Source organism: Tauraco erythrolophus, chromosome 5 (assembly GCF_009769465.1).
Source record: "Tauraco erythrolophus isolate bTauEry1 chromosome 5, bTauEry1.pri, whole genome shotgun sequence".
Classification (NCBI taxonomy): Eukaryota; Metazoa; Chordata; class Aves; order Musophagiformes; family Musophagidae; genus Tauraco; species Tauraco erythrolophus.
In genome coordinates this window covers 70,640,317-70,664,967 of record NC_141469.1, presented here as the reverse complement: position 1 = coordinate 70,664,967, position 24,651 = coordinate 70,640,317, and the positions used below count along the sequence as shown (strand labels likewise).

The window sequence follows — 24,651 nt, the reverse complement described above, 5'->3', positions numbered from 1 at the left end:
GGTCGAGGGAGGTGATTCTGCCCCTCGACTCTGCTCTCAGGAGACCCCACCTCGAGTACTGCCTTCAGCTCTGGAGCCCTCAACATAAGAAGGATGTGGACCTGTTGGAGGAGGTCAAGAGGAGGGCCATGAAGATGATCCAAGGGCTGGAGCAACTTTCCTATGAAGACAGGCTGAGAGAGCTGGAGTTGTTCAGCCTGGAGAAGATAAGGCTCTGGGGAGACCTTCTAGCAGCCTTCCAGTACCTAAAAGGGGCTTATAAGAAAGATGGGGAAAAACTTTAGCAGGGCATGCAGTGATGGGACAAGGGGTAATGGTTTTAAACTGAAAGAAGGTAGATTCATACTAGATATAAGGAAGGCACTGTGTACGATGAGGGTGATGAAACACTGGAACTTGTTGCCCAGAGAGGTGGTAAATATTCCATCCCTGGAAATGTTCAAGGTCAGGTTGGATGGGGCTCTGAGCAACCTGACCTAGTTGAAGATGTTCCTGCTCACTGCAGGGGGGGTTGGACTGGATGACCTTTAAAGGTTCCTTCCAACTCAAACTATTTTATGATTCTAAGAAAAGCTTCCCTTTCCACTTCTCTCTGCTCTGTGCACCCTGCCCTGTCTTCCCCTGTGCCAGCTACGGTGGGTGGCAGCTCTCCAGGCTGGCCCAGGAGCGTCTCCATGTATTTAGCACCAGGTACATTTCATTTCATCTCACACATGAAGAACAGTCCCTCGCATACTTTGCTGGGAAAGATCTGCACAGAGGCACCAGAGTGGGAATGTAATTAGGTTGCCTGCTCCTGTCTGACGTCTGTTATGCAACATGCATCTCCCCATCCCATCGCAACATCTGCATGGTGGCCCTGATTCCCTCCCAGTCCTGCCCGTCACATCTGAAAAAGCCTCCAGAAAGAAAAGTGTTCAGCCCTGCTTCTGAATTGGGGTGGCCCTACCACACTCACAGAAAGCCTTACAGCCCCCTGCTTGCCAAGGCTGCAAACACGCCCCTCGCTTTTCATGGCGGAAGTGTCTCCCAGGGGACCGTGGTTCCAGCCCGGACTCTGGCTCAAGCCACCTCTCTCTCCTAACATCTTAAAACCTGTTTAGCTAAGCCGGTCTCAGGACTGTCTAGGAGAGTTTTCGTCTAAACTCCAACCTACTGCTGGCCAGAGCCCTTCCTGCAGGCATTAAAAACGCGGTCGGCTTTCAGACTCAGGCAGGCAAAACCATCAGCTCGTGCCAACATTGGTTTTAAAAAACTCGGCAAAAAAAAGCTCATCATTTAAAACAACATCAGTCTACGGCTCTAACTGGTATTCCAATTGGGGCCAGTTGCAAACGTGGTGGGAACAGTTCCCTACGGAAGGCAGGCTGTGTTCCCAGTGCCAGGCAGCCCCTGGGTGGGGTCGTTATATAAAGTTTATGCCATAATAACCCTCTTTCTCTCTAGAGCATCTATTCAAGCACCTGTCCAAGCGTGACTGCATGCTCTCCGGCAGAGAAACACCCAAACATTCCCATTTTCAAAGGTGCCGTTTCTCTGCAAGCCCTGGGGCGCTTGGACACATGGGCAGAATGGGTGTCCCGGGGTGTGCCCACGCGAGCCGGGCAGCCGTTCCTCTGCCCGCACATGGGGAAGCACCGGCAATGCCATGAAAGACGCAGAGTGACAGGGTGGAAAACAAAAGACCCATCTAATGGGCAGGAAGAGAGAGCAGGAAAAAGGAGGGAAGAGAAGAAATCAAGAGGAGGATGCGGGTGGGGGAGAAGACTGCATTGCCGTGCGCTGGCCGTCACGCAACATGGGTGAGCGCCAAAGCCTACTACTGTAGAGAGGGGTCAGCGCTGCTTTTGCCATGAGCGGAGACAAACTCTCCACGCACAGACCTGCCCTCACCCCGGCTGCTCCGTCAAACCTGGGCAGACTCTGGGTGGGAAAAGCTTGTACAACCGCTAAGTGCAGAGGGCACCATGTAGCCGTCCCGCTGCTGACGGGGACCCAGGTCTCAAACGGCCTCATGCGTTGCCTCAGTCTGGGGCTGAAAATGGGTTTTGTCATCAGTTTGGCTTTATTTATGAGCCTTTGGTGAGCGAGCACCATGTTCCCATTGTTTATGTGAGTTACTATGTGCGATCAGTAAGGAGAGAACCAGATGCAGTTTTGGGGCTGTGCAAACCTCGTTAGCGGAGTATTTGCTTTCTTTTTTCCTCGAGGTTTGCAGAACTAGTTTAACAACTGTTTTTTCCTGTAATTTAAGCATTTGAGGGTTTATTTTTTCAGCAGAGGGGACAAGTGCTTTAAAATACGATTAAAGGGGCGTGAGACACACGTTAAAAGCCACATGAGCAGCATACGCTATTGCTGGGCTCTGTTCTACGCTTTTATAAACGCCATAATTACCGCAGAGACCCATCGGAAGGCTTTAGGCACCAGAACAGTTACTCAAAACCAAAACGGACCCGGCCAGCGGCAGTAATCCTCCAACGCGCAGCGCTGCGAGGCAGCCAAGGAATACTAAGGCAAATAAACGCCACTGCCCCGTTTATTTTCTGAACCTCACACCCGCCGTTGGCGTTGGCAGTACCACTCTTAGGAACATCTGCCGTAAGGTCACCAGATCGGGGCTATTTGTTTTTTTTTTCCTGCCCCCCTCTCCCCCCTCCCCTCACTCACTCACTCCCCTCCCCCTTCGCGCTGCCTCCTGCTTTTCTTCCTTCGCTCACCCTTTTAATGCTTTTGTTTTGTTTTTCTGAAAATGGCAGAGAACCCTCCCGAGCCCCGGCCCGGTGACAACCCGCTCGGCTGTAAGGGAGGGAGGGGAGCTCCCGGCCCCGCTGCAAACCACGCGCCCACGGCACAAACACGGTAATAAACCCGATTTTTTGCATCATTTTTCCCCAACGCCCCCCCCCCCCCCGCCTCCCACGTTCCCCTCTTGCTTTGCTTTGTGGGGGAGGGGGTGGGGGGTGTGTGTCAGGTTGGGCACCTCCGGGCGCACCGCGGCAGGGAAGGGGGGGGGTGGGGGAGGGAACGGGACAGGCACGGGCACGTGCACGCTGCCCGCCGCGCGCCCCGCCATGTGCTCGGCGCTGTCCGCCCGGGCGGGGGCGTGGCCGCGGGCGTGGCGCGTGGCGGCGCGCAGCCGCGCGGCGTGGCGGTGGGCGGTGCCCGCGGCTCCGGCGGCCCCGCCCCTCGCGCCCCCGCCCCGCCCCCGCCCAGCCGCAGCACGGCGCGGCGCGGCACGGCATGGCGGGGTTGCGCTACCCGCAGCAGAGCGGCTACTGCCGCGCGGCCGCGGCCATGAACCTCCTGCTGGGCATCTTCCACGTCCTCCTGCCCTGCTTTCGGCCCGGGGAGGCGCAGGGACAAGGTGAGGGCTCCGGCGGGGCGGGTCGGGTCGGGGGAGGGAGCCGGGGTGCTGCGGCTGCCCGGTCCGCTCCGGGCATGCGAGCGAGCGGGGCCGCCGCCCCCGCCGCCGTCCCTCGGGCGGTTGCCGCGGTGGCAGCCCGAGGACACAAAGGGAGCCGGGACGTGGCTCCCATACCCGCCTGCCTCCCGGCCCGCGCCCCAGCGGTGCCCGCCGCGTCCCGGTGTCAGCCGGGCCGCGCGTCGCTGCGGGCCTGCCCCAGCGCGGGGAGCCCCGGGCCGTCGCCGCCTGCGGGCTCCGGGCTCCCGGCCTCTGCGAGCGCAGCCGGCCCATCCGCGGTTTCTCTCTCTCTGCCTCCGCAGCCATCGAGCCCATCCCCGGCGTGGTGGAGCTGTGGCAGGCCGAGGAGGGGGAGCTCCTGCTGCCCGCCCAGGTGAGGGGGCGCCGAGGGGCGGGGGCGCGGTGGTTGGAGACTGGGGGCGAGGTGGGGTCGGGGGCCCTGAGGGGCCGGAGCGGGGTGGGTTCGGGCCCGGGGGCCGGGTGTGGGGCCGCGGCGGGGGGCGAGCCGGGCCGCGCTGGGGCCGGCGGGGCGCAGGCCCGCGGGGGCGGCCTCGCCCGCTGTCAGGCCGCAGCCCCGTCCCCGCGGCCGCCCCCTCCCAGCGCTTCGCCGCTACCGAGGCTGCATCCGACAATGTGATTTTTCAGCTCTGTTTTCTTCTCCGTGTTTTTTTTCCATTTTCTCTTTCCCCTCCTTTTTATTTCTTTTTTTTTTTTTATGGATGTTTTGTGCACTGCATGTGCATATAATGAATATGCATGTATTTATATCGCAGACCTGCTCAGGTGAAGCCATTTTTCCCCCTCAAATTACACATCATTTATGATGTCGTTTCTCTTGTCGTTGCGCGTTTTTGTGTTGTGTAGCAACCTTTGTTGAGTGGTAACGTAGTTTGTTATGTTCTGTGTGGCAAGAGGAGCCAATACAGTAAAATACGTGGCCGGGCCGGTGAGCGAGGAGGGGTGCTGGCAGCAGCGGTCTGGAGTTTATGGCATTTGAGGCAGTCATTTAACTTGCACTGACGGACTCTGCCATATGTTGAGCTGGGCCTTCCTAGACTTCAAGGCACCAGGCTCGTAAATGGGAAGAAGCTGTCCTTAGGGACATTGTCTTATGTGAGAGGGAAAAGAGAGTAATTTATTTCTCTTAAGCCATTACATCGTTCTCTGTTTAGTGCTCAGCCGTTGGTGTGCATTAACGTAGGGGAAAAAATGGCAGAAGCCTTATTTCTCTTCTGAGCTAACTAATAATTGATCGTGCTTACTGGGGCCGAGCATTTTATGTTGTGGTGTCACGAAAGTATTGTCTATTGTATATACAAATACTTAAAAAAAAAAAAAAAGTATATGTATTATGCTATTCAGAATTTGTCTGGTGCGGATGTGGTAATAGCTAAGGGAAGGTGCAGAGTCTCTGTGCCCAGGGATGCTTGAGGAATTCAGCCTTTTGCTTGTGCAGTCTTTGCCTTGAAGACATTAAGATGCATTAGATGTAGAACCCTGTAATGCAGTCATTTATAGTTGCTCCTCATTGCAAAGCTGCAATTGAGTGATGATGATGCGATGTTTACTTCCTGAGGAGATTAGGTCCTCTTGGAAAACACTTTGTTCTTAAGCATCTTCATAAAAATAAGCTCTTGGCTGAAGCAGAACCAGGCATGAATGGCCCTTGAACTTGGCGTGTTGGAGTGTATGGTCTTGCCGAGTCCTTGCAGCAGTGAAAGGTGAAGCTGAGGCTGCTGCTCCTCTGTTGTTTCTAGATGCTGCTTTAGATTTGCAGGAGAGAAAATAGGTCTCCTAGTCTCAGTTGTGACAGAGCGAGAAGTGAAAACAGCGATAGGCTTGCCGAAATAAAAGGCGGACGTTAAAAGCCAGATGAACCAGTCTCTGAGCACTGGTGGTGCAGAGGCTGTTTGTTCTGTGTGGCTTTCCCCTCTGAGCTTGGGGACCGCAGCAGCATCTGACACGTCGGTGACTGTGCAAGCTGAAGCAGAACGGCATGGGTTCCTCAGACAGGTTTTAAGACCAAAGCTTGATTCCAGGCCCAACCTCGATGCCCGAATTTCTTTTCCCTTGTGGTCATGGGCTTTACCTAGCACCTCTCAGGCTTGGGGCCTGTGGTCACATTTGAAGCCGCCTTTTCCAGCTGTCGAGGCAAGGAGGAAAGGAGACCTCCCTCTGCCCCTACGATTGTGGGGAGGACCCTTCCCACATGCTTCCCTGGAGTGGTGGCACTGCTCTGCGATGGCTGGTCATGGCTCTCCTTTAAGTGTCCTAGGAGCCAAAGGTTACCCACCCTGCTACAATCCCCTGTGGCGTCTGCGGGGTCCTGAGGGCAATTCAGCATCGTGGCCCTGCTAGGTGACTGGTCTGGGTCAGTGAGGGGCATCGGCAGAGATGCAGGCATTGGCTCCGGAGATTGGGAAAACCACTTAATCTATTGACATCTGACTGGCCTTTCTTTTTAGAGGGATGCTTAAGCTCAGAAGAGGTTTATTTCTTGTCGGTTTCAACGCTGCAAAAAAAAAGAAAAAGGTCTGACTTACTGCAGTGAAGAGGTTGTCCATGTTCTTTTCCTTGCAAGAACAGACTTCCTCACTTAAACCCTCACAGAGGGTTGTTGCCCAGTGTTCTTGTACCACAGTGGTGGAGATGTGATGGTGAGGGTCTAGTAAGAGGAATAACTTCCTTGCGTCTAAGTAGATAATAAACATTGTTTGACAGGGCATATCCAAGGGTTGCTTCATTCATGTGTTTAAAGATAGATCTCGGGGAAGACTTTGGGAACGGGAAGTGTCCTGGTTCCTCGATCTGGTTCTTCCTGTTACGTTTTGGAGGAGAGTGGGTGGGAGTGCAGCATAGGAGAGCGAGGACTTCATATGCAGAAGTGAAAAATCCAAGGAAGGAATCGTGCGTGCTCCTCACCCAAAGCACCGCCCTCCCATCTGCGTGTCGCAGGCGTTGAGCAGCGGCATGGATTAGGTTGCCCTGTCTGCCCAGCCTTTTTGCCTGTTTCTGGCAGGTTACCAACACTGTCTGATGGGATGCTTTTCCCTTTCTGTTGTGGCTTTGCACTATTATCTTATTTTCCATGCATCATCAGCTGCCTATGACAGAGCGATTTTGAGCATTCCTTGCTGCCTGCAGAATTTGAGGATGAAAGTTGGACGGGTCGGTAGCCCATTCAGCTGTCAGGTTGCCCGCGTGTGCTTTTGTTCCAAGAGCACGTAGTGAATAAAGACGTCGTGTTAAGAGGCGGGGGGTGGGGAGGACGGGACGGGACCACAAAGCACTTTAATATTTGTAGTTGCTTTGTAGGCCTCTCACAGCATCGCTTTGTCTACGTGAACTGCATGAATTTGCATGCTGGAGCGCAACCGCCCAGGGCCCCCGTGCCTCCACCCCGGTTGGTCGTTCCACCTTCTGTTTCCTCTTGCTTCGCTTTCATTGTTTGTGCTTCCCTCTTACATATATTTGTGCTTTTTCTTGTGCTTTTTTCTGACACCCACCCCCCCCCCACCCTGTGATCTTTTGATTTCGGCTTCCTCTGAAGCCTGCGGAGCCATTTGGGGATGGCTCACCTACTGCTCTTGCTCCGCAGCTCAGCCTTGAAAGGTGCCCGGAGCGTTGCAGTTGGTGAGGGTGTGCGTGGGCTTGAGCACTGGATGGAGCTGAGGAGGAGCTGGCTGTATTTAGTGTGCTGACAGTCTCCCACCAGTCTGCAGCTTTCTCCAGGGTTTTAATGTTTCTTCCTGGGTTCCCTTTTTGCTTTGAGGCGAGCTGGGTTTCCTGAGTGGATGTGATGTCTGTATTCCCTTCCACCCGGTTCATCTTTCCTGTTGGTGTGGAGCGTGAGGTAGTCACAGAGCTCTTCCTGCTTTGCTCTCCTCCTCCTTGCCCTTGACCTCTTTTATAGCAAACGTTCCTGGAGTGGGTGGCTGGATTTTCATTTGGATTTTCTTCCCATCGTTTGTCCTCAGTGTAGAAAAATGTAAAATCTTGTCTGCCCTGATGGTTAGGAGATGCCTGGAAAACCAGTGGGATTTTGACATGGAAAATCTCAAGTGCAAGAGGCTTGATTAGAGCAGTTGTGGTTTTTCTTCAGGCTCCTTACAATTCTGTGGTTTTGCTTGTTTGTTTGGAACTTGTTAATACTTACTTAACTAAAATGCTTGGGAGAAAAGCTCCTTTGTGTAGGACTTGACACCCCAGCCTTTCACTGTTAAAGGCTGAAAAAGCTCCAGATATAAACAGCCATGTTGGAGCACTTCAGTGCAAAGCTGAAAGGTGGTTAGTTACCTTTTTTTTTTCTGAAGAGGAGAGGAAAGAGCCCAAGCCAAAGCACAGTAAGGATATCAGGCCTGCTGTCTCCACAACCACGAGCATATGAAAGAAGAAGCACAAATGCCATTTGTTGTTCATGCTGGATGCCGCTTAGAAGAGGTATGGGAGAGTCACAGTTGTGTGTTCCTGTCAATCAGAAACGGCTTTGGTGATTACTGTGAGCATCCGAGGGCAGGGGCGGTCAGACTGGGTACCTGCGGAGCAGGGCATTCACCGCTTTCCGTTCAGCCCCTTCTGTTTTGAGAGAGGAACTACTTTAAAATGAAATAATGAAGGTTAAGTTCCAGGTCTTGTTATCATGACTGAAAATGAGAGTAAGTCATCAAAGGCAACATATACCAAACTTTTTTCCGGTGTCAGTGCCACGTCTGTCTGATGTGATGGGTTTTCTACTGTTCCTGCGTGTTGCCTGTAGGAGATGAGCGAGATGTTTCGTGAGAGGAGGGTGTTACGTACATTTCCATTTGCTTGCAGATACTTAGATTACAGTGACTGCTTATTTCAGATTACTGTGATAATGTTTCAGGTGCTTGAATTTTGGAGAAAGAAAGATGCCACGATACTTTCTGTATCTGTAGTCGATTACAGACACTGGGCAAATACAGAACTGCTGCCTGGGTTTTCACTTTAAAGGTTCCACTTGGTTCTGAAAGATTATTTTATTTTTATTTTTTTCTTTTCCCATGTAGTAGTGACTCGTCTTCAGTGCAGCTCAGGGGCTAATAAGGTTAATTGTTCTGCCAGTTTCGAAAGCTGGTGAAGACCTTGATCTTACATATGTATCCAAGATAAGCAGCAGTGCAGTATGTCATTAACAGAGGCACATCCCATCAGCTGTGCGCAAATTGAACGTACGGAGGAGTCACCTACTTCAAAGCAGGGTTTGTCTAAAGGCGCACAATTTGTGTGAAAGCCCAAGACAGACTTGGGGTGGGAATTGTCTTCCTCTTTGGGCTGTTGAAAAGCTCCTCCAGCCTCCCAGCTGAGCTTCTGGGTGATGCTGATAGGACTTGGGGCTGGTTGGGGCCGTGCAGATTACGCAGCAGCTGTCAGCACAGGCTCTCATGACTTGTGTGACATGAGGGGTGCTTTCAGAGGCTTTCTAGCACAAGATAAGCACCTGCCCATATTCAGGATGAGGTTTGGAGGAAGGAGATTTTTTTTTTTTTCACTGGCGTGGGTAGGCTGCTGGGACATGTGTTTTGGCTTCAGGAGTTGTTCCCCTCATCTCCTGTAGTACTTGTCCGGCAATACAGTAGTTTGAGAAAGCTTTCTTTTTTCTTTTGTGTGGTTTTTGTTTGTTTGTTTGTTTTTAAATCTTCAGTGTAAGCATACATGTACCCTGTGGCATACAGAGGAGAGAAGGTAGAAGAAAGCTGGACATGGGGCTCTGGGTGCATGCTCAGTCAAGGGCGATTTTTAAAAAATTTTTTTCTTTTTTTTTTTCTTCTTGCACAATTCATATTTTATGCTGTGGCTGCACTGTAGATTGGGAAGGTTTTCTTCATTGTCACTTAATGAAAAGTGAAGAGAAGTTGTCAATGCTAGGATAGCTAGTGTTAGGGGTGAGCACTGTGTAATGACACAGTGCCAGGTTTCTGATGCCTGGCAGATGTTAAGCCATTTAAAGGAGGAGTTAAGCCATTTAAAATGAGGATGGCTTGCCAGCATGTTTTGACAGGGAAGCTGTTTCGGGAAGAGGTGGATGAGGAGTCCTTTAATTTTGCTTGGTATCGTACTGAGGTCCTGGAAGTGCAAAAGGAGCTTGGGGAAGCTGGAAAACAGGCAATGGATTTGTATCTTAGGTAGAGTCTAAGAGCAAGGCTTGGTTCAGTCAGTAGAGGAGATGGCCACATTTTCATGAGGACCAGGTACTCTGGGTAGCTGGCTCTGTGCTGAAGAACCACATGATGCGCTGCAGATGCTGGACAATTATCACCATGTCTCCAACCTTCCTTTAAGGGCAGGCGTAATGGATGATCATCAGGCTTTCAAATTAACTTGTACTTCCCTGTCAGTCTTGTTACAGATTTGGTTATGCTCCGGTGAAGGCTGTGCCGATTCTGTTGGATGAGCTGCTTGTGGCAAAAGATTGAAGTTTAGATGCATCTGGTAGCCTTTGGCAAGATCTATAATAATATTAGCCATAATGTCATTATTTTAGCCATAATAATGTTAATTATTAATGATACTATTAACCATATTTGTTGCCTTAGTGTGGTTGTCATTTTTTTTCCCTTCATGAGGCTCAGGTCTTCAGAAATTCTACTGTCTGTCCCTTTCAGTAGATGAGTAGGACTGCCTGGTCTGCTTAACCATCTCAAGCCTGTAGAAAGATGTTCAGTGTTTGTGCAGATGATTTTGTTTGAGTTTTTTTCAGTATGTAGTGAAAATAGGAGCTAAAGTCAAAGCTGGTGTGACTTGGGGCCTATTCCATGATGCGCTTACATGGAAAATGTGTGGGAGGGGTGGTGGAAGATGCACTCTCTTATTTTTAAAAGTTTTTTTTCCTACCTTTTCTTTGTAGCTTGTGTCTTGCGGCACTGTCACCTGTTTCTGCAGTGGCTGGGAAAACTTAACCAGCTGTGCTTGGCAGGATAACTGTGACCTCTTCTTGAAACACGTTAATCTCCCTAAAGCTGTCCCTGGTTTCATCAGCGCGGGTTGGGTGGCTGTAACACGCTGCGTTTTGAGTTGTACCTAAAGCTTTCCTGGAGATCTTGGGCAGTTCAGAGCAGCTACCTGCTTGTTTTAAATGGATTTCCTGCAGGGAGCTCGTCGAACCAGCACTTGAGTTCATTTCTGTAGACAGCTCAAAGCGGTGGGTTGCGAACTGCAAGCTGGCGCGGCTCGTTAACGGCATGTCTTGAAAATTACCTTAGTCCGGAGCTAAGCTGTTCTGCTTAAAGCTTCTGCTCTCCGCGATTTCTGTTTGCTGCTGATCTCTGGTCAGATCTGGGTATGAGATCTCACTGTCTCCATTGGAACATGGTACCTTGGCCTTTGCTTTTGGGATTACCACGAGGTCTGAATTTCAAGGTGTTCCGCATCCTGTTTTCTCAGGTAGTGGCTGATGAAATTTACTGACACGGGGCAGATAATTTGAAGGTGGAGGAAATAGTCCTCTTGCAGTTTGAGGAGAATCGATGGTTTTAGATTGAAATAGTATGTGTGAGCAGAATTTTTTATAGATGTGTTTGCATAAATGATATATTAGTCTGTTCAGACACTGTTTGGAAAAAAAATAATGGAGTAGCCATGCTAAATCACCATTTATCTTGGCAAAATGAGCTAAAACCTCAAATGGGATGGCCATCATCTACCTCACTTGAATTTTAAGGGAATTGCTAAAGGAATTTTAGATTTGAGTTCATTTTGCAAGCGAGTCATGCGAGAGTCCATCTTTGGAACAGTTAAAAATGATACATCTGTCCAGTGCACCCTGTCGTGATTCTGAAATCCTTACGTAGTATTTTCTCTTGTTTGTCAGGCTGATTCGGAGGAGGATGTGGAAGAGCGTCCACAAGAGCAAAGGTAAGTAAAACTCAAATCAAAGCAAGGCAAGTGTATTGAAGCTCACTTTGGTTTTTACTTTAGGAAATAGTGAAGCGTGATGGGGCAAACTACTAAAAATGTTTTTTTTTCTGCTGCATAATAAATTGTTTTTCATCACTTGTGGCTTACGATTTTCTCAACTAACGTTCGTATGAATTTGTTAGCAAGACCAGAAAATAGTGCACAATGCACGCAAGACTGAAATCCCCTCTTGCATCTCCTTCTCCTTGTTTTATCTCTAATCTGTGTTTACTTTTCATTGCTTTTACACAAAAAAATCTGTGTTTATTAATTCTGCTTTATTGTATATTTGTAATTAATTTCTTTAAACAAGCGGACAATTTTTAGTTCCAAAATTTGCAAACGTAAGTAATCTTGGAGTGTTAATGTGTACGGGGGTGAGGAGGGAGGTAAAGAAGATTTACAGCTGAAGACTTCTTAATGTGTTGCTGTGGAACAATAAATATCCTGCCTTATTTCTTGAAATCAGAAAAATAATAAAGCTCTTAAGAACTGTAGCCTCAACTTTTGCTTTTTTTGTTAATATTAGGCCTCCTCTATTTTGAAGGGTTGGGTAAATAGCATCACAGATTATTTTTTTAAATACACATTTTGTTTCCTCTGAGTGTCCAGATTAAAATGCTTGGACATCTACCAGTGAAACACTTCCTTCCTTTGGTATGTGTTAATGCGGGTACTGGTTTCAGTGCCATGCCAGCCAGAAAGATCACAAGACTTAAAATAAACACGTGTAACACCACCGTGCTCCGATGGCTGCAGTTAGCCAGAAATGCTTTTCTCATTTATTTCTTGTCTTTGCCCTTAGCTTGGGTCTGAGAACGAATGCATCTGATAAAAGGCAAGCCTGGCTGGGAGCTGGCAGAAGGGGTAAACACGGGGGTGGGAAGGGGATGGTTATGATGGGTCTGTCCTGCGCTGTAATGCTTAGCGCAGCTTTTCCCCTTCTTTCTGCCTTATTGGGAGCCTTCTCGTCCAAACCAAGCATCACATTAGGGCTTCTGTGTCTCATCTCTATGGGAATACAAAGATGTGTATAGAAACAGGATGGGAGAATTACTGCTGCCTCTGACAACTGGTGCTGATGGTTTGTGCTTGCCTATGTTCCACAATTCCTACCTGCATAGAGGATTTTTAATTTTTTTTTACTCCTCTTGCAAAGAGAGAGGTAAACTGTTGAAAGCTGGTGTTTTCCCTGCACAAATACAGAACTTTCTGATTTTTCAGCTGAGGACTACTGTGGTTTTGATGCAAAATTTTCACTATGTGCCTAAGCATGCTCTCTTTGAGAGGTAGTTGGAAGACTGTAGTCTCAAATGCTGTGCTTAATAAAGGTGGTTTCTGAGATTTTCATCAGTACACAGAGAGATGCAGTTTAGGGAAAAGAAGAAATCTCCACCTGCCTGTTTTTCTCTAGAGGTGGATGGAGTAACTGGCTACTATGGCAATAATAAAAATATTATTGAAAGAGAAATAGTTCTTGAGACTCAGATAGGAAATAGGAAAAAGTGGTTTGACTTCTTTTTTTGGTCATTCAGGTGCTTAAAGATTTTTCCAGTAATTACTCATTTCCAAAAATGAGCTTGTTTTCTGAAAGTAAAGTTTATAAGGTTCACTTGCATGGAGGGAAACATCCTTCTGTTGTCATACTGAAATATTTCAGGAAACTTGCCTAAACACACACTGGTTTGTGTGCATCTTTTAGACTGTTTTGGTTTGCCGCCATATGTAAACACCAATCTGTGTGTGCTCTGGATGCTGAAGGAATGTTACAGTGTAGGTAGGCTCTATGAAGAAGACCTAGCAAAGGTACGTTAGAAAGACTAGAACTTGTTGTTTTCTTTCCAGGTTAACTTTCATTCCCTTGTCTTATATTACTATACGGTGGAATCATGGGGATTTCCTTTTTCTGTAGCAGCAAAACCTGAGAGCTTGCAGCAACTGCATCTCGTCGTCTGCCAGCATGCCCTAGGGAAATCAGCTAAAGCTACTGAAATTTGATGTTAAGCCTCTCGAGCACCTGAAGAAAAGCGTCCTCAACTAGTGATATGAACAGAAGTTAATGGAGATAGAGAATTCAAAATTTTCCCCAGAGCTGAAGAAAGTAGAGAGAGTTCAGCATCTTGGGCACAAAGGAGAAAGTCTCTTCCCAAAACATTGTTTTATTCAATTTTTGGTTCTAGGTTAATAGGCTCTTTTGGGAGCTTGCTAACCTACTTTTTTGAAAACAATAAAAAAATAAAGTATTAACAGTCCATTAAATGACTTCCTGTGCATGTGCATCTCAAGATCTTCCATTTGGAGTGGACTTTTTGGTTTGCTGTTGTTTTTGTGGCAAGTGCGCAAGGGGGACGGATGTAGTCTCATTATTTCTGCCTTCAGTTTAGCTTTAGCAAATACAGAAGTTTGTATGGAGGTAAAAAGACATTGTCAAAATAGCAGTTTTTGTCAAGAGCTATTTCAGAGGTGAATGAGAAATGATTGGTTTGGAGGCCTGTGGGTTTGCAGCTGCCCTGAGTGAGAAGGTAATTAGCAACTCCTTAATTTTCAGCCGACAATTCCTGCCTTTCTGATTGCTTGGATGCTACTGTAGGTTTCTTTTTGCTGTTTTGTGTCTCTCTGGATCAGGCTCTGAAATAACAAATGTTGGGCAATGGATACTTGAGTTGCTGGATGTAGTGCTTCAGTGTATTTGGAGTAGTCTATTAAAAAAGCTTCAAGTTTCTATAAAAAAAAATGTTTCTTACATTTGAAAGTTAGCAGTAAGAAGATGCCTTCGAGAACAGCTTTGGTTCAGGAAGTTTTGTTAGAAGAAAGTCATTGGCAGGTGTTGACAGAAAGTTGTCCTGGTTGTTTGTGTTTGTTTTCTTTTTTCTTTTTCCCCCCTTCATGCTGGTAACCATTCCCTTGCCACTGCTGGCAGTAGCAAATATGAAAGACTTAGGTGCTTGCTTTTTTATTATGCTTTTACTAAAGCAGCAGTAAGAGTGAAATGCAGAAGTCTGGCACAGATAAAGGGACAATAGTGTAGGTCATGCACACAAATGATGCTATTGAAATTTTTAGCTTTCCACTTCAAGGAAGTAGACATTGGACTACCAAAAGAAAAAAAAAGTTTTCATATGTAGGACATTCTTAATCCTTGGTTTTGAGGACTTCTGGAGAAAGTCCTTTCATAGAATCATAGAATGATTTGAAATGGAAGGAACCTTAAAGATCATCTATTTCCAACCCCCCTACCATGGGCCTGGACACCTTCCTCTAGATCAGGTTGCTCAAAGCCTCATCCAACCTGGCCTTGAACACTTCCAGGGTGGGGCAGCCACAACTTCTCTGGGCAACCTGTTCCATTGTTTCACCGCCCTCATTGTAAAAAATTTCTTCCTTATATCTAATCTAAATTTCCCCTCTTTCCGTTTAAAGCCATAACCCCCTTGTCCTGTCACTACATGCCCTTGTCCACTCTCTCTCCAGCTTTCTTGTAGGCACTGGAAGGCTGCTAGAATGTCTCCTTGGAGCCTTCTCTTCTCCAGGCTGAACAGCCCCAACTCTCTCAGCCTGTCTTCATAGGAGAAGAGGTTCTCCAGCCCTCGGATCATCTCCGTGGCCCTCCTCTGAACCTGCTCCAGCATTTCCGTTTCCTGCTGACTCGTGTTCAGCTTCTCATCAACCAACACCCCCAAGTCCTTCTCCTCAGAGCTGCTCTCAATCCATTCCCTGCCCAGCCTGTATTTCACAGAATCAATATAGGCGGGCCTTTGAGGATCCAGTTTCCCAGGTGACATGTTAAACAACATTTACACTAGAATAAACTCTTGTACTCAAGATGTGGAGCATGTACTCTTAATATGTGATACGCATTAATAGCTCACGAGAAAGGAAAGCTGTGCAATACTAAGAGTATGGTATTTTAGTAGTGAGCGAGAGGACATTTTCCAGCGTTTACCTGTGACAGAGCATATTTTGCTTTGAGTAGATAGGTATCAACTGCTAGGTTTTAAGTGTGATGTGGTTAGCTCAGTCGAGCATTTCTGTTGAACCTTTGATCACCGAGAGTGTTCGACCTGGTGGACTGGAGCTGCTTGGGGCGGTAGATGGTGTCAGCTCCCAGTGGGTTCCTGCTAGGGTGATAGTGCAGCCCTGGGAGCGACAGCTGGCGCCCAGCACTTCGACCGCTCCTGATTGCCAGGTGGAATTACTGTTAATCCTGTGGCTTTTGCTGTGTCTGTGAAATAGTGCTTCAGATGTGGAAGAGAAATTGGAAGGTAAACGTAGCAAAAGAGTAGCTTAGTAGTGGCCTGGGAGACAACAAAGCGGTTAAGGTGCATGAACTGCAAAATTACTTGAGGGTTTAGTGGATACGTGAGAGTTGTAGTTATAACATTTGCTTCAGGAAAAATCAAAAATGGCTGGGGAGAATGAGCCTGCTTCACATCATGAGGTCATACATGGCAATTTCTCACTGGCCACAGCTTCACCTCGTCACCATTCAAGAGAAGTAGACGAGTCTGGCGCTGTGGATGGACTATCAATACACTTTGGAGGTCTAAAAGCTTGTGAGAGACTCATCCTTCAAAAAAGCCTGTGGTCCTAGTGCCATTATTTCTGACATTCCAGTTCTTGGAAAGTAATGGCATGGCGTTGGTGGTAAGCCTGTGTACCAGATAACTAGCTTGGGTGGCAGCTGAACCAGGAAAAGAAAGATTGAAAATTAGGTTAGGATCAACTGGATTTATTTTTTCTTCTGCTTTTTCTTCCGGAACAGAATAAAAATTGATTTTGTGCCAGAAGAAATGTCCAAATGTAAAAACCCCCCTTGTTTTATGTTGTGTTTACATTTTAAACATCTTTATTAAAGTCAAACTGAGTATCCATTGAGAAAGTGTTTCAAAATGAAAAGCTGAAAAGTAGTTTTGAGAGTGTCAGTGAGTGCTTAAACTGCTTGAAAGGAACCATCCTAAAACTAGAATTTCAACCTAAGCTTGTAACAAGTACCACTAATCATTTAGATTGTCATTAAACTTACCTACTGAAAGTATTTGGAAAATTACATGAAGACTTTTCCTAGGATATGCACTTGGTCCTAACCTGTAATAGTGAAAGTTGCTGTAAGTTTTTCATAGTTCTTAATTTTTTTTTCAAAAGAAGCAGACATCCATGTGTGCATTAAAAAAGAAAAAAAAGCTGCATTTATTGGACAGAAGACTTTTTAGCGACCGTTAATGTGCTTGCATGAAGTAACGCATTTCTATAGTATGCACAGAATGGGTGTTTTCACTGGGTTGCACCAAAAACTGCTGCGATGTTGATTAACTTTTGTTTTTAATTGATAAGTCACTGCTGTTTTATCCTACTTAGAATTTCACCAAATCACCAAGGGGCTGCTCATTTTAAGTTTTACTGGGTGCCTAAAGAAATGAAATTTACTTTATATAATCCTTAAAGATAAAGAAGTGGAAATGAGATGTGCACACCTACCTGTTCTGCTTGGGTGAAAATTCTTAAGGAAACACCTGAGGGGACGCAGAAGGTAATGTGAAGCTCGAATACAAAAAGGTTACTGGGGAAAATTGTTAGGCCAACAAAGTTGGAGGAATCTCTTGTAGATGAAGAAACAGATTGTTGTGGAAGGACTCGTCAGTGTTACTCTTCCTCTCCTTCCTTACAGTTCTGCCAGGTGCAGCCAGGATGGCAGGCTGAACTCTTGCTGCTTTAATCTTTATCTCTGTTTTATGTGTTGTAATTCATTCACTGATGAACTTTGCCTTGCTGAACTTTGTATTACATGCAGTTAGGGACAGCTGTGCCCTCGTGTGCATTACTTCTCCCAAAATAATGTTCCTTTTGCAAAGTTGTGTTGCTTGTCTGCTGATACAGGAAGTAAAAAACCTGTTTTGTTTTGTTTTTTTTTTTTCCTGGGATGTTGCATACCAGTGCTGTGTGCTAGCAAATGAGTTGGCTATCCATTTATTTGTTTGTTTCTAAGTTGCTTTCAGACATTTCTGAAATGAGAGCGGTGGCCTAGGCCACCTGTGCTGTGTTTGACACTGGACTGAGGAGCTGATGCTGTCGCTCGTTAGAATCCGGAGTTAATGATGACTGAGACAGTCCCGCTGCATTCTGCAAAGAACTGTCAAACTTCTGTCCTCAGGCTAGGTCCTAACTGACCTTAACAGAAATATTTTAAAGGTGATGGGTGGCTAGATTTAATTACTCTTTGATATGCTGTTGCAGTCCCACTCACGGTCAAAATCTTGTCTGTTTGAACTGAAAAAAGCCCTCCTGGTATGTATGTATGTATGTATTTTCTTCGCTGTTGTGAGCCCCCCCTGGGGTGAAAGATGCCCATGGTCAGTCAGATCAGTGGCAGTTTGATCTGTATGTTGGATTGTATGCTGACCTACCATGGACTTTCTCATCTATGAGTGACAGTTTGACTTTGAGAAATGAAGACAATCTTGGTGCGGTAATTGAGAATTGATACTTTGCTTTCATACGGCTCAGGCTGCCTTGAAAAGCCCCCACAGACTGTCTTCACCCCAGTTTCTATACTGGTGAAAATAGCAGGCAGTGACAGTCTCCTCCCAGCTGGGGCTGTGAGGTTACTGTTTGCACAGGGATGTGTATATGAAGAAGCTGTATTTGTGTATATGTGCTACTGGAGTAAACTTTCTCACATGTAATGACCTATTTTGAATGGACAAATAAACTCGGCTTTATGTTTTGGTGCCTTGTATCTATCTTCTATTAATTTATTCTTCACTTTCCTTTCCCGCTTTCTCAGCTTTCTGTCTCTCGTGCAGGTCTTTTGCATACCATCTTATGGAATCTCTTCTTTCTTTCTAGTTTCTGTCGGGGCTGTGCCCGGAACGGTTTTAGTTTCTGTACTGCAAGAGGAAGAGGCCGTCTTGCCTGCTGCTGCCCTGGTGCTGTCGCATGCCTTCTGCAACCCTACAAGTCGTATCAGAAAACTCCTCTGGATTAAAATTGTTTTATTTTTGCCAGGTTAAGGTTTACCAGTGATCTTTCTCTAATTGCTTTCCCTGTCGCTTTCTGTGGCAGCCTCAGGTGAAAACGTGCACGAAACTCCTCCTTGGTCTCTTCTTCCTGCTGTGCTGGATGGGTAGCCGTGTCTGGCAGCATGGCTGACCTGCAGGACAGCATCTCTGTGGCCCAAGGAGACCGGCCTGCCTCTCGGTGTGGTCTCTGGTCCGGATCTCCTGGCCTCTTCCCACTCTTTCTGTGGTCCCCTCTCTTCTGTTCCCTTTCTTCCACCTGCCTTTTGGCCTGCTTCTTGGGGTGGGGGATCGTGTGGTGGTACTGGTGCCAAGGCTGACTCCTTGCTGTCTTATCTGCTGCGGTGCAAGAGGGGCTGGGGAGGAGCCCAGCCCAGTCGCCTGCTCTGCTCTCCGTCAGTGAGATGAGCAGGTTAGTCCCCAGAAGCGTGCTGCTGAAGAGAGAGGCTGAGAGGGAGCGTGTCTTGTCGTGTGTTGGGAGTAATTCCTTATCGAATCAGTGGCTCTTGGTTAGGAGGAGGATGAAGTGTTTGTGTTGGGGCAATGGATAGCCTTGGAGGCACTTAATGGGTTTTGGGTGAACGATGGGGTAAATCACACAGCCTGCCGCGGTATGGTAAGTGCACACGCACGTACATCGTCTGTTGTGCACAGTTTTATTTTTTTTCAGGCTCTTGGTAAACCCCTGCGGCTTATGCTTTGGGACAGAGTCCACCCAGGATGCACAGCCTTTAGAATTAGGACAATCCTGATCTGAGCAGGTGGGACAAGGGCATTCGGTGTCTTATTTCTCATTCTGTGTTTGTTTCAGTACTGTCTGCAAAGCTGCGCAGCAGCAAAGACAGATCTCATGGTGACACAAGCTGTTGGTATAGTCGTTCAGCAAATGCATGGAGAGGGTCAGCTTTTAATGCCAAGCAGCTGCATGCTGCGAGCGCTCTGCAAGTCTGCTCTGGAACATGGCATTTTTCTTGTTAAACTTCACCTGCCTTGTTTCGAAAAAGGAGATGTTAGGACACATTTTGTATGTTTAGAGAAGAGAAGAAAAAAAAAGAAAAGTGAAAGTAAACAGCTGCTGTGGCATGTTTGTCCTTGTCCTAATCATTGTAAGCTTAGTGTTGCCTTAGTCTGTACATGCTGCTTGTATAATACAGGCAGTTCAGAGTAGGACCTCTCTTCCTGTGCTTCTGCTTATATGTTTTAATACACTAATAATGAATTTAAGATGTGTGTTAATCTCAAGCTAATCCTTCTGATTTGTGCATGGTGGGCCACAAAAGATTTAGCTTTATGTCTATATGTTTATTATTAATAAATTATTTTTACTTCCCTAATAGCTGCTTAGTTGCCCTTAAGAGGGCTTAATTTGCAGTAATTTTAATTTTACCATTACGCAGTTAAACGATAGACATCTGGAATAATAGACTGTTGTCAGCAATCTGAAAATTGACACCCTATAAGCATTTAGTGTAATGGTTTTTCTGCTGTTACAGATTGTGACAAAGTAGAAAAACCCAAAGCAGCAGCTTGCTCACTTCTAGGTATTTGCAGACTCTCCACATTTGAATCATCATCTCCAGCACACTGGCTTGATCTTATTAAACTGAGTATAAAGTTACCTGAAATCTCTCTGATGCGGTGTAATAAAGTATTATAGGCAGTGCCGTTACCTGCCTTTCATTTTCCTAGAGGCTCAAAGGTGACACAAACCTAGCGTGTATTGGAGAATCATAGAATAGTCTGGTTTGGAAAGAACCTTAAAGATCATCTAGTTCCAACCCCTCTGCCACAGGCAGGGACACCTTCTACTACAGCAGGTTGCTCAAAGCCTCATTCAGCCTGGCCTTGAACACTTCCAGGGATGAGGCATCCACAACTTCTCTGGGCAACCTGTTCCAGTGCCTCACCACCCTCAGAGGGAAGAATTTCTTCCTTAGATCTAATGTAAATCTGCCCTCTTTCAGTTTAAAGCCATCACCCTTTGTCCTGTCACTACACACCCTTGCAAAAAGTCCTCCAGTCTGAACATCCCCAACTCTTCTCAGCCCCGGATCATCTCTGTGGCCCTCCTCTGGACTTGTTCCAACATTTCCATATCCTTCTTATGTTGGAGGCTCAGAGCTGGATGCAGTACTCCAGGTGGGGTCTCATAATGCCTCAAGTATTTTAGTCAGAATAGGAGACGTGCTCTGGGAAAGCTGCGTTCCTGCCCTGGCAGTGGCTCTGAGTGCATGGCTTGTAGGGGAAGGAGCCTTTTTGGTACTTTGGTGTTTGCCATAGTAACATAAGTAAAAACATGGGCAGGAAAACAAAGCAAATAGCTCATCTGAACCTCTTTCAGTTCAGTCTTGGTTATAAATTCAAGCCTAAGTTTAAAAAAAAAAAATCTGATTACTGTCTTACACAGTTTTCATCCACTTTCCTCAGTATGTGTTTTGGGAGGAGACTTTCTTTGTGGTGGTTATTGCAGAATGACCAACTGCCGTCTTCACCAGGACAAAATAGTCCCATCCACTTCAGGGAGAGGAAAGGCATAACAAATATTATACTTGAATGTGATGACAGTGTGTATCCGTTCTTCTGCAGAGTTCTGAGTACTCACTGCAAATATTTGCTTTATATTTGTAGAAGAGTTTGCTTTAATCGAATAAGCTAATAGCCTAGGAGAAACGTGGTCAGTATGATTAATTTAGGTGTCATCTTGTCCTCTGAGGGTTCACCATTCTGTGTTACGTCCAGGCTGCCATCTGAGATAAGGAAGATAAAGAGCAAAGCTAGGCTGTGTTAGTAGTCACCTTATCTCCCTCTCCACCTCCTGCCCCTAAAGTGGTGTACAAGTACAGCTGCCTTTTTTTTTTTTTTTTAAATTGTCTTGGTAACTTGTAGAAATGGAAATACCATTAGACAAGGACAACTCAGGGTATTTTGTTTATGTGAACAAAACAAACGTTGCGTTCTGTGTAACAAATGAACTCCTCAATCAGAAACAGTCACCATGAAGAAGTTGGTTTTGCTCAGAATTATGAGGACAATTTTTTCCAAGAGGAGAATGAGAAGTAGCCCCTCTGTTCTTGTTTTGTGAAGTTCTCATCCTCTGATAGCTTCTTCACTCAGAGGGTGATGAGGCACTGGAACAGGTTGCCCGGAGAAGTTGTAGATGCTCCATCCCTGGAAGTGTTCAAGGCCAGGTTAAATGAGGCTTTGGGCAACCTGACATAGTGGAGGGTTTCCCTGCCCATGGCAGGGGGCTTGGAACTAGATGATCTTTGAGCTCCCTTCCAACCCTAACCATTCTATGATTCTTATGTGCTTCATCATACCTGCTGCAGTACCTGTAGTGAGCTGTAGTTGGTGGTTCTGCCATCCCACCCACCTGTACACCAGAAATCCATGGACGTCAAAATTAAGAAATTTGAAGTGCAAAATAATGCTTTTTTTTTATTGTTGAATAAAAGCCAGCTTTTACTTCAAAACTCCGTGAAGACACATGAAGAAGCAGTGAAGACTTGAAAATAAAAAGGAGAAAGTTAAAAGGGTGTATGGTATTCAGTACTGTTGAAAGCACAGGCTGTGTTGTCTCTGATTCATGGTTTTGTTGTGTTTACGTTAAAAGTTAGGCTTTCTGAGCAAGAAAAAGTTTTCTTAAAATGATGTTCACAATGGTATTCTCCTTAAGGAAACATCAGAAATGCAGAAAACAGCTCACTATTTTTTTTAAGCCTAGATCGATTAGAAACTGTTCTTTCAGATGATGGGATAGTGACCTTTGAAGCAATGTGGCTGGGCCTTCATTATAAATGACCTCAGTTCATCTGCAGTCTTAAGAGTTGAAACTAGTCTGGCCTTTGGAGAGGCTTGTATGTCAATAGGGTGATAATTTGACACACTTTGTCCTGGGGAGACTTTCAGAAACCTGAATGATATACATGAAGAAAAAAAATGTGGCCTTAAGTCAAAATTGTTCTGACATACATTCTCAGTATTTCTTTTGCATACATAAATTGTTATATATTGCTTTCTGATTTTTTTTAATTGCTGTTCATTGTTTTAATGTTTCTTTCTGAGGCTTGCTTATTTTCTTTGAGGGACTGAAGGATAACTGTCGTATGTCTGCACCTCTGTTTCAAAAAAAAAAGGTTAGCTTTGAATTAAATAGACAGTCTCAGCTTTACAAAGTAGACAAAGAGTAATCTACTTATCTTAGTTTCTGCTACTATCTGCCTCGTTGGTAGCGCATACATATTTATCTCCTGAATCTCTGGGAATTTCCCAGCTTTTTTTAATCATGTGTGAATGCTGATATGTCATCTAGTGGAAAGTTATAATCTCTTGTGTTTTGGTGTTCTTTGTTCATCTCTGTGCCCTCTGAACACTGCCATGTTCTTACAGGCCTGTTTCCCCTCCTGATAGACTGAAGGGCTTCTCCAAGTCACCCATCTGGTGGATATATGCTTGAAAAGCTTTTGTGGGTCCAAACCGGGATTGTTCTGCAGACTGTGAGACTTCCAGAAGCTCTAGAGCCTGGCTTCGAGTCACTGCAAGTTCTGCCATCAACTCCTGCACACTCCTTTCACAGCTGACAGAGTTTGGCAAGCAGTGGATCCAAATGTTAATATTGTTTTTTTTCCATTTGTTGGCGTACTGAGGTCTTGACCTTTCCTGTGAAGCTGCTTCATTAATTTCTGTGATTTCTGTTTATCAAAATTAAGCCAAAAAACCCCAAACCACCTGGCATCCTGCGGTTCCCTTTTCCCTGTGAGCACTACTCGACAGTTCCTCCATGGGCAGCACATGGGTTTGGTGGGATCAGGCAGCTCTTTGCAGTCCTTCAGCTGTAGGTATGTTTCTTGTCAGTGAGAACAGAAACAGGTTCAGCAGTCATGTATCAAACCGAAATTAGGCCATGTGAATACATGTGTATGTGCTTGAATGCCATCTGGCATTTAGGACACCGGTCGGCATTTGTTGGAGCAGCGTGTTGTGCTGCTGTCGGGAATACACTTAGAACAAAGAGGGACTTTGGAGAGACTTCTTTGACTCTGAGCCAGCAGTCTCAGTGTGATGTGTTTAGCACTGGAGAGAGAAAAAACAGATGCATGCTTCTTTGTGTATTATTTGTGAGGAGGATCCTTTGTATGGTTTCCAGGCTCTTGAGGTTTCTGTACGTCGTGCTGCCTTTTAACTCCATTGCTGTAGCATGCTCGGATGAGAGGTGCAGTTTCCACAAACAATTGAAAATGCATGCGTGTGGTTTTTTTTAAGGTTCTCGGACCTCCTCGCTGCTGTGTGTCCAAGCGCCGGAGCAAAGTGCACCACGTTATCAAGGCTTTTCTTGATGGGAATATGTAAAAGCTGTTAATTACTCGTCTGTTACAGACTGGGTGTTTATTACAAACAGGTGGGGTCTATGGGTATGTTTCACTCAGTTTGAAACCCGTCTTCACACACGTTGTAGTGTTAGCAGTTGTCATTGCACAACAGTTGAATCCTGAGAGAGTTGTGGGATAAAAAGCAAAACCGGTTGAATTTTACTGAGTTATCTGATAATACATTAGTTTTATTTTCTTTGAGGGTAAATTGCTGCAATTCACTAAAAAAAGTTGGTTGTGTGTGTTAGAAAATAAAAGCAATAATTTTAAAGTAATTACACTTTCATGGCTTGCTGCTGAGGCACTGCTTGGAGTATGAAGATGTACTTTGCATGAAATTTCAGAGTTCTTGATATCAGATGTTGTGAAAGGTCTGGTTACCTTTGCAGGAGTTAATGCAGAAATTACTGCATGAAGTTGCTCTCTACTTGAAGAGTAGAACAGTCTTAACAAGGATTATTAGACACGTCTAAAATAGGAAAGGTTTGTGTTTTTACCTTACAACTCTACTAGAAAGTTATTGACGAGTAACTGTTGTCACTCGCAGGGCTGGGCACCCACCGTTTTGTTGCGGTCTGGACATCAGCCACCAGCTCCCAGTTAAAGCGATGCCATAGCAGGTCGCTCCTGCGCCACGCACTAGCCACAAGTCCGTAATGTTTCGAAGTAGTGATGCTATCAGTATTAATGAGTGCCAGCGTCATGGTTACACCTGTGTCTTGATGTCAGACCTCTGGGTGGGGAGACAGTGGGGTTTTGCTGTGGGGTGTAGGAGGAAGAGAGGTGGTTTTCTTTCACCTCATTCAGTGCCCACTGTCTGGCTAGGTACCCGGTGGTGTTCATTTCACAACTACGCTGCAAGGTTGCACTGAGTGCTGTTTTTTCCCTTTTTGTCCCCTCTGGGCTCATCGGGCCGTTGTCCCAGCAC

General features: G+C 46.1%; 1 protein-coding gene across 6 annotated transcripts in view; it reads left to right on the top strand.

The window, feature by feature from the left end:
• The first annotated feature begins 3,240 nt into the window (after positions 1-3,240).
• The window catches only part of TMEM131L (transmembrane 131 like), an 88,034-nt gene continuing 66,623 nt past the window's right edge, over positions 3,241-24,651 (top strand). For 5 of the 6 annotated variants that reach the window (XM_086611744.1, XM_086611746.1, XM_086611745.1 and 2 more), the window contains exons 1-3: positions 3,241-3,367; positions 3,727-3,797; positions 11,256-11,299. In XM_086611744.1, the coding sequence (XP_086467870.1) occupies positions 3,244-3,367; positions 3,727-3,797; positions 11,256-11,299 (239 nt within the window). In that variant the 5' untranslated portion in view covers positions 3,241-3,243. Of the gene's footprint in view, positions 3,368-3,726; positions 3,798-10,048; positions 10,829-11,255; positions 11,300-24,651 lie in introns of those variants that run through there. The other variant, XM_086611747.1, reaches the window with a different exon arrangement.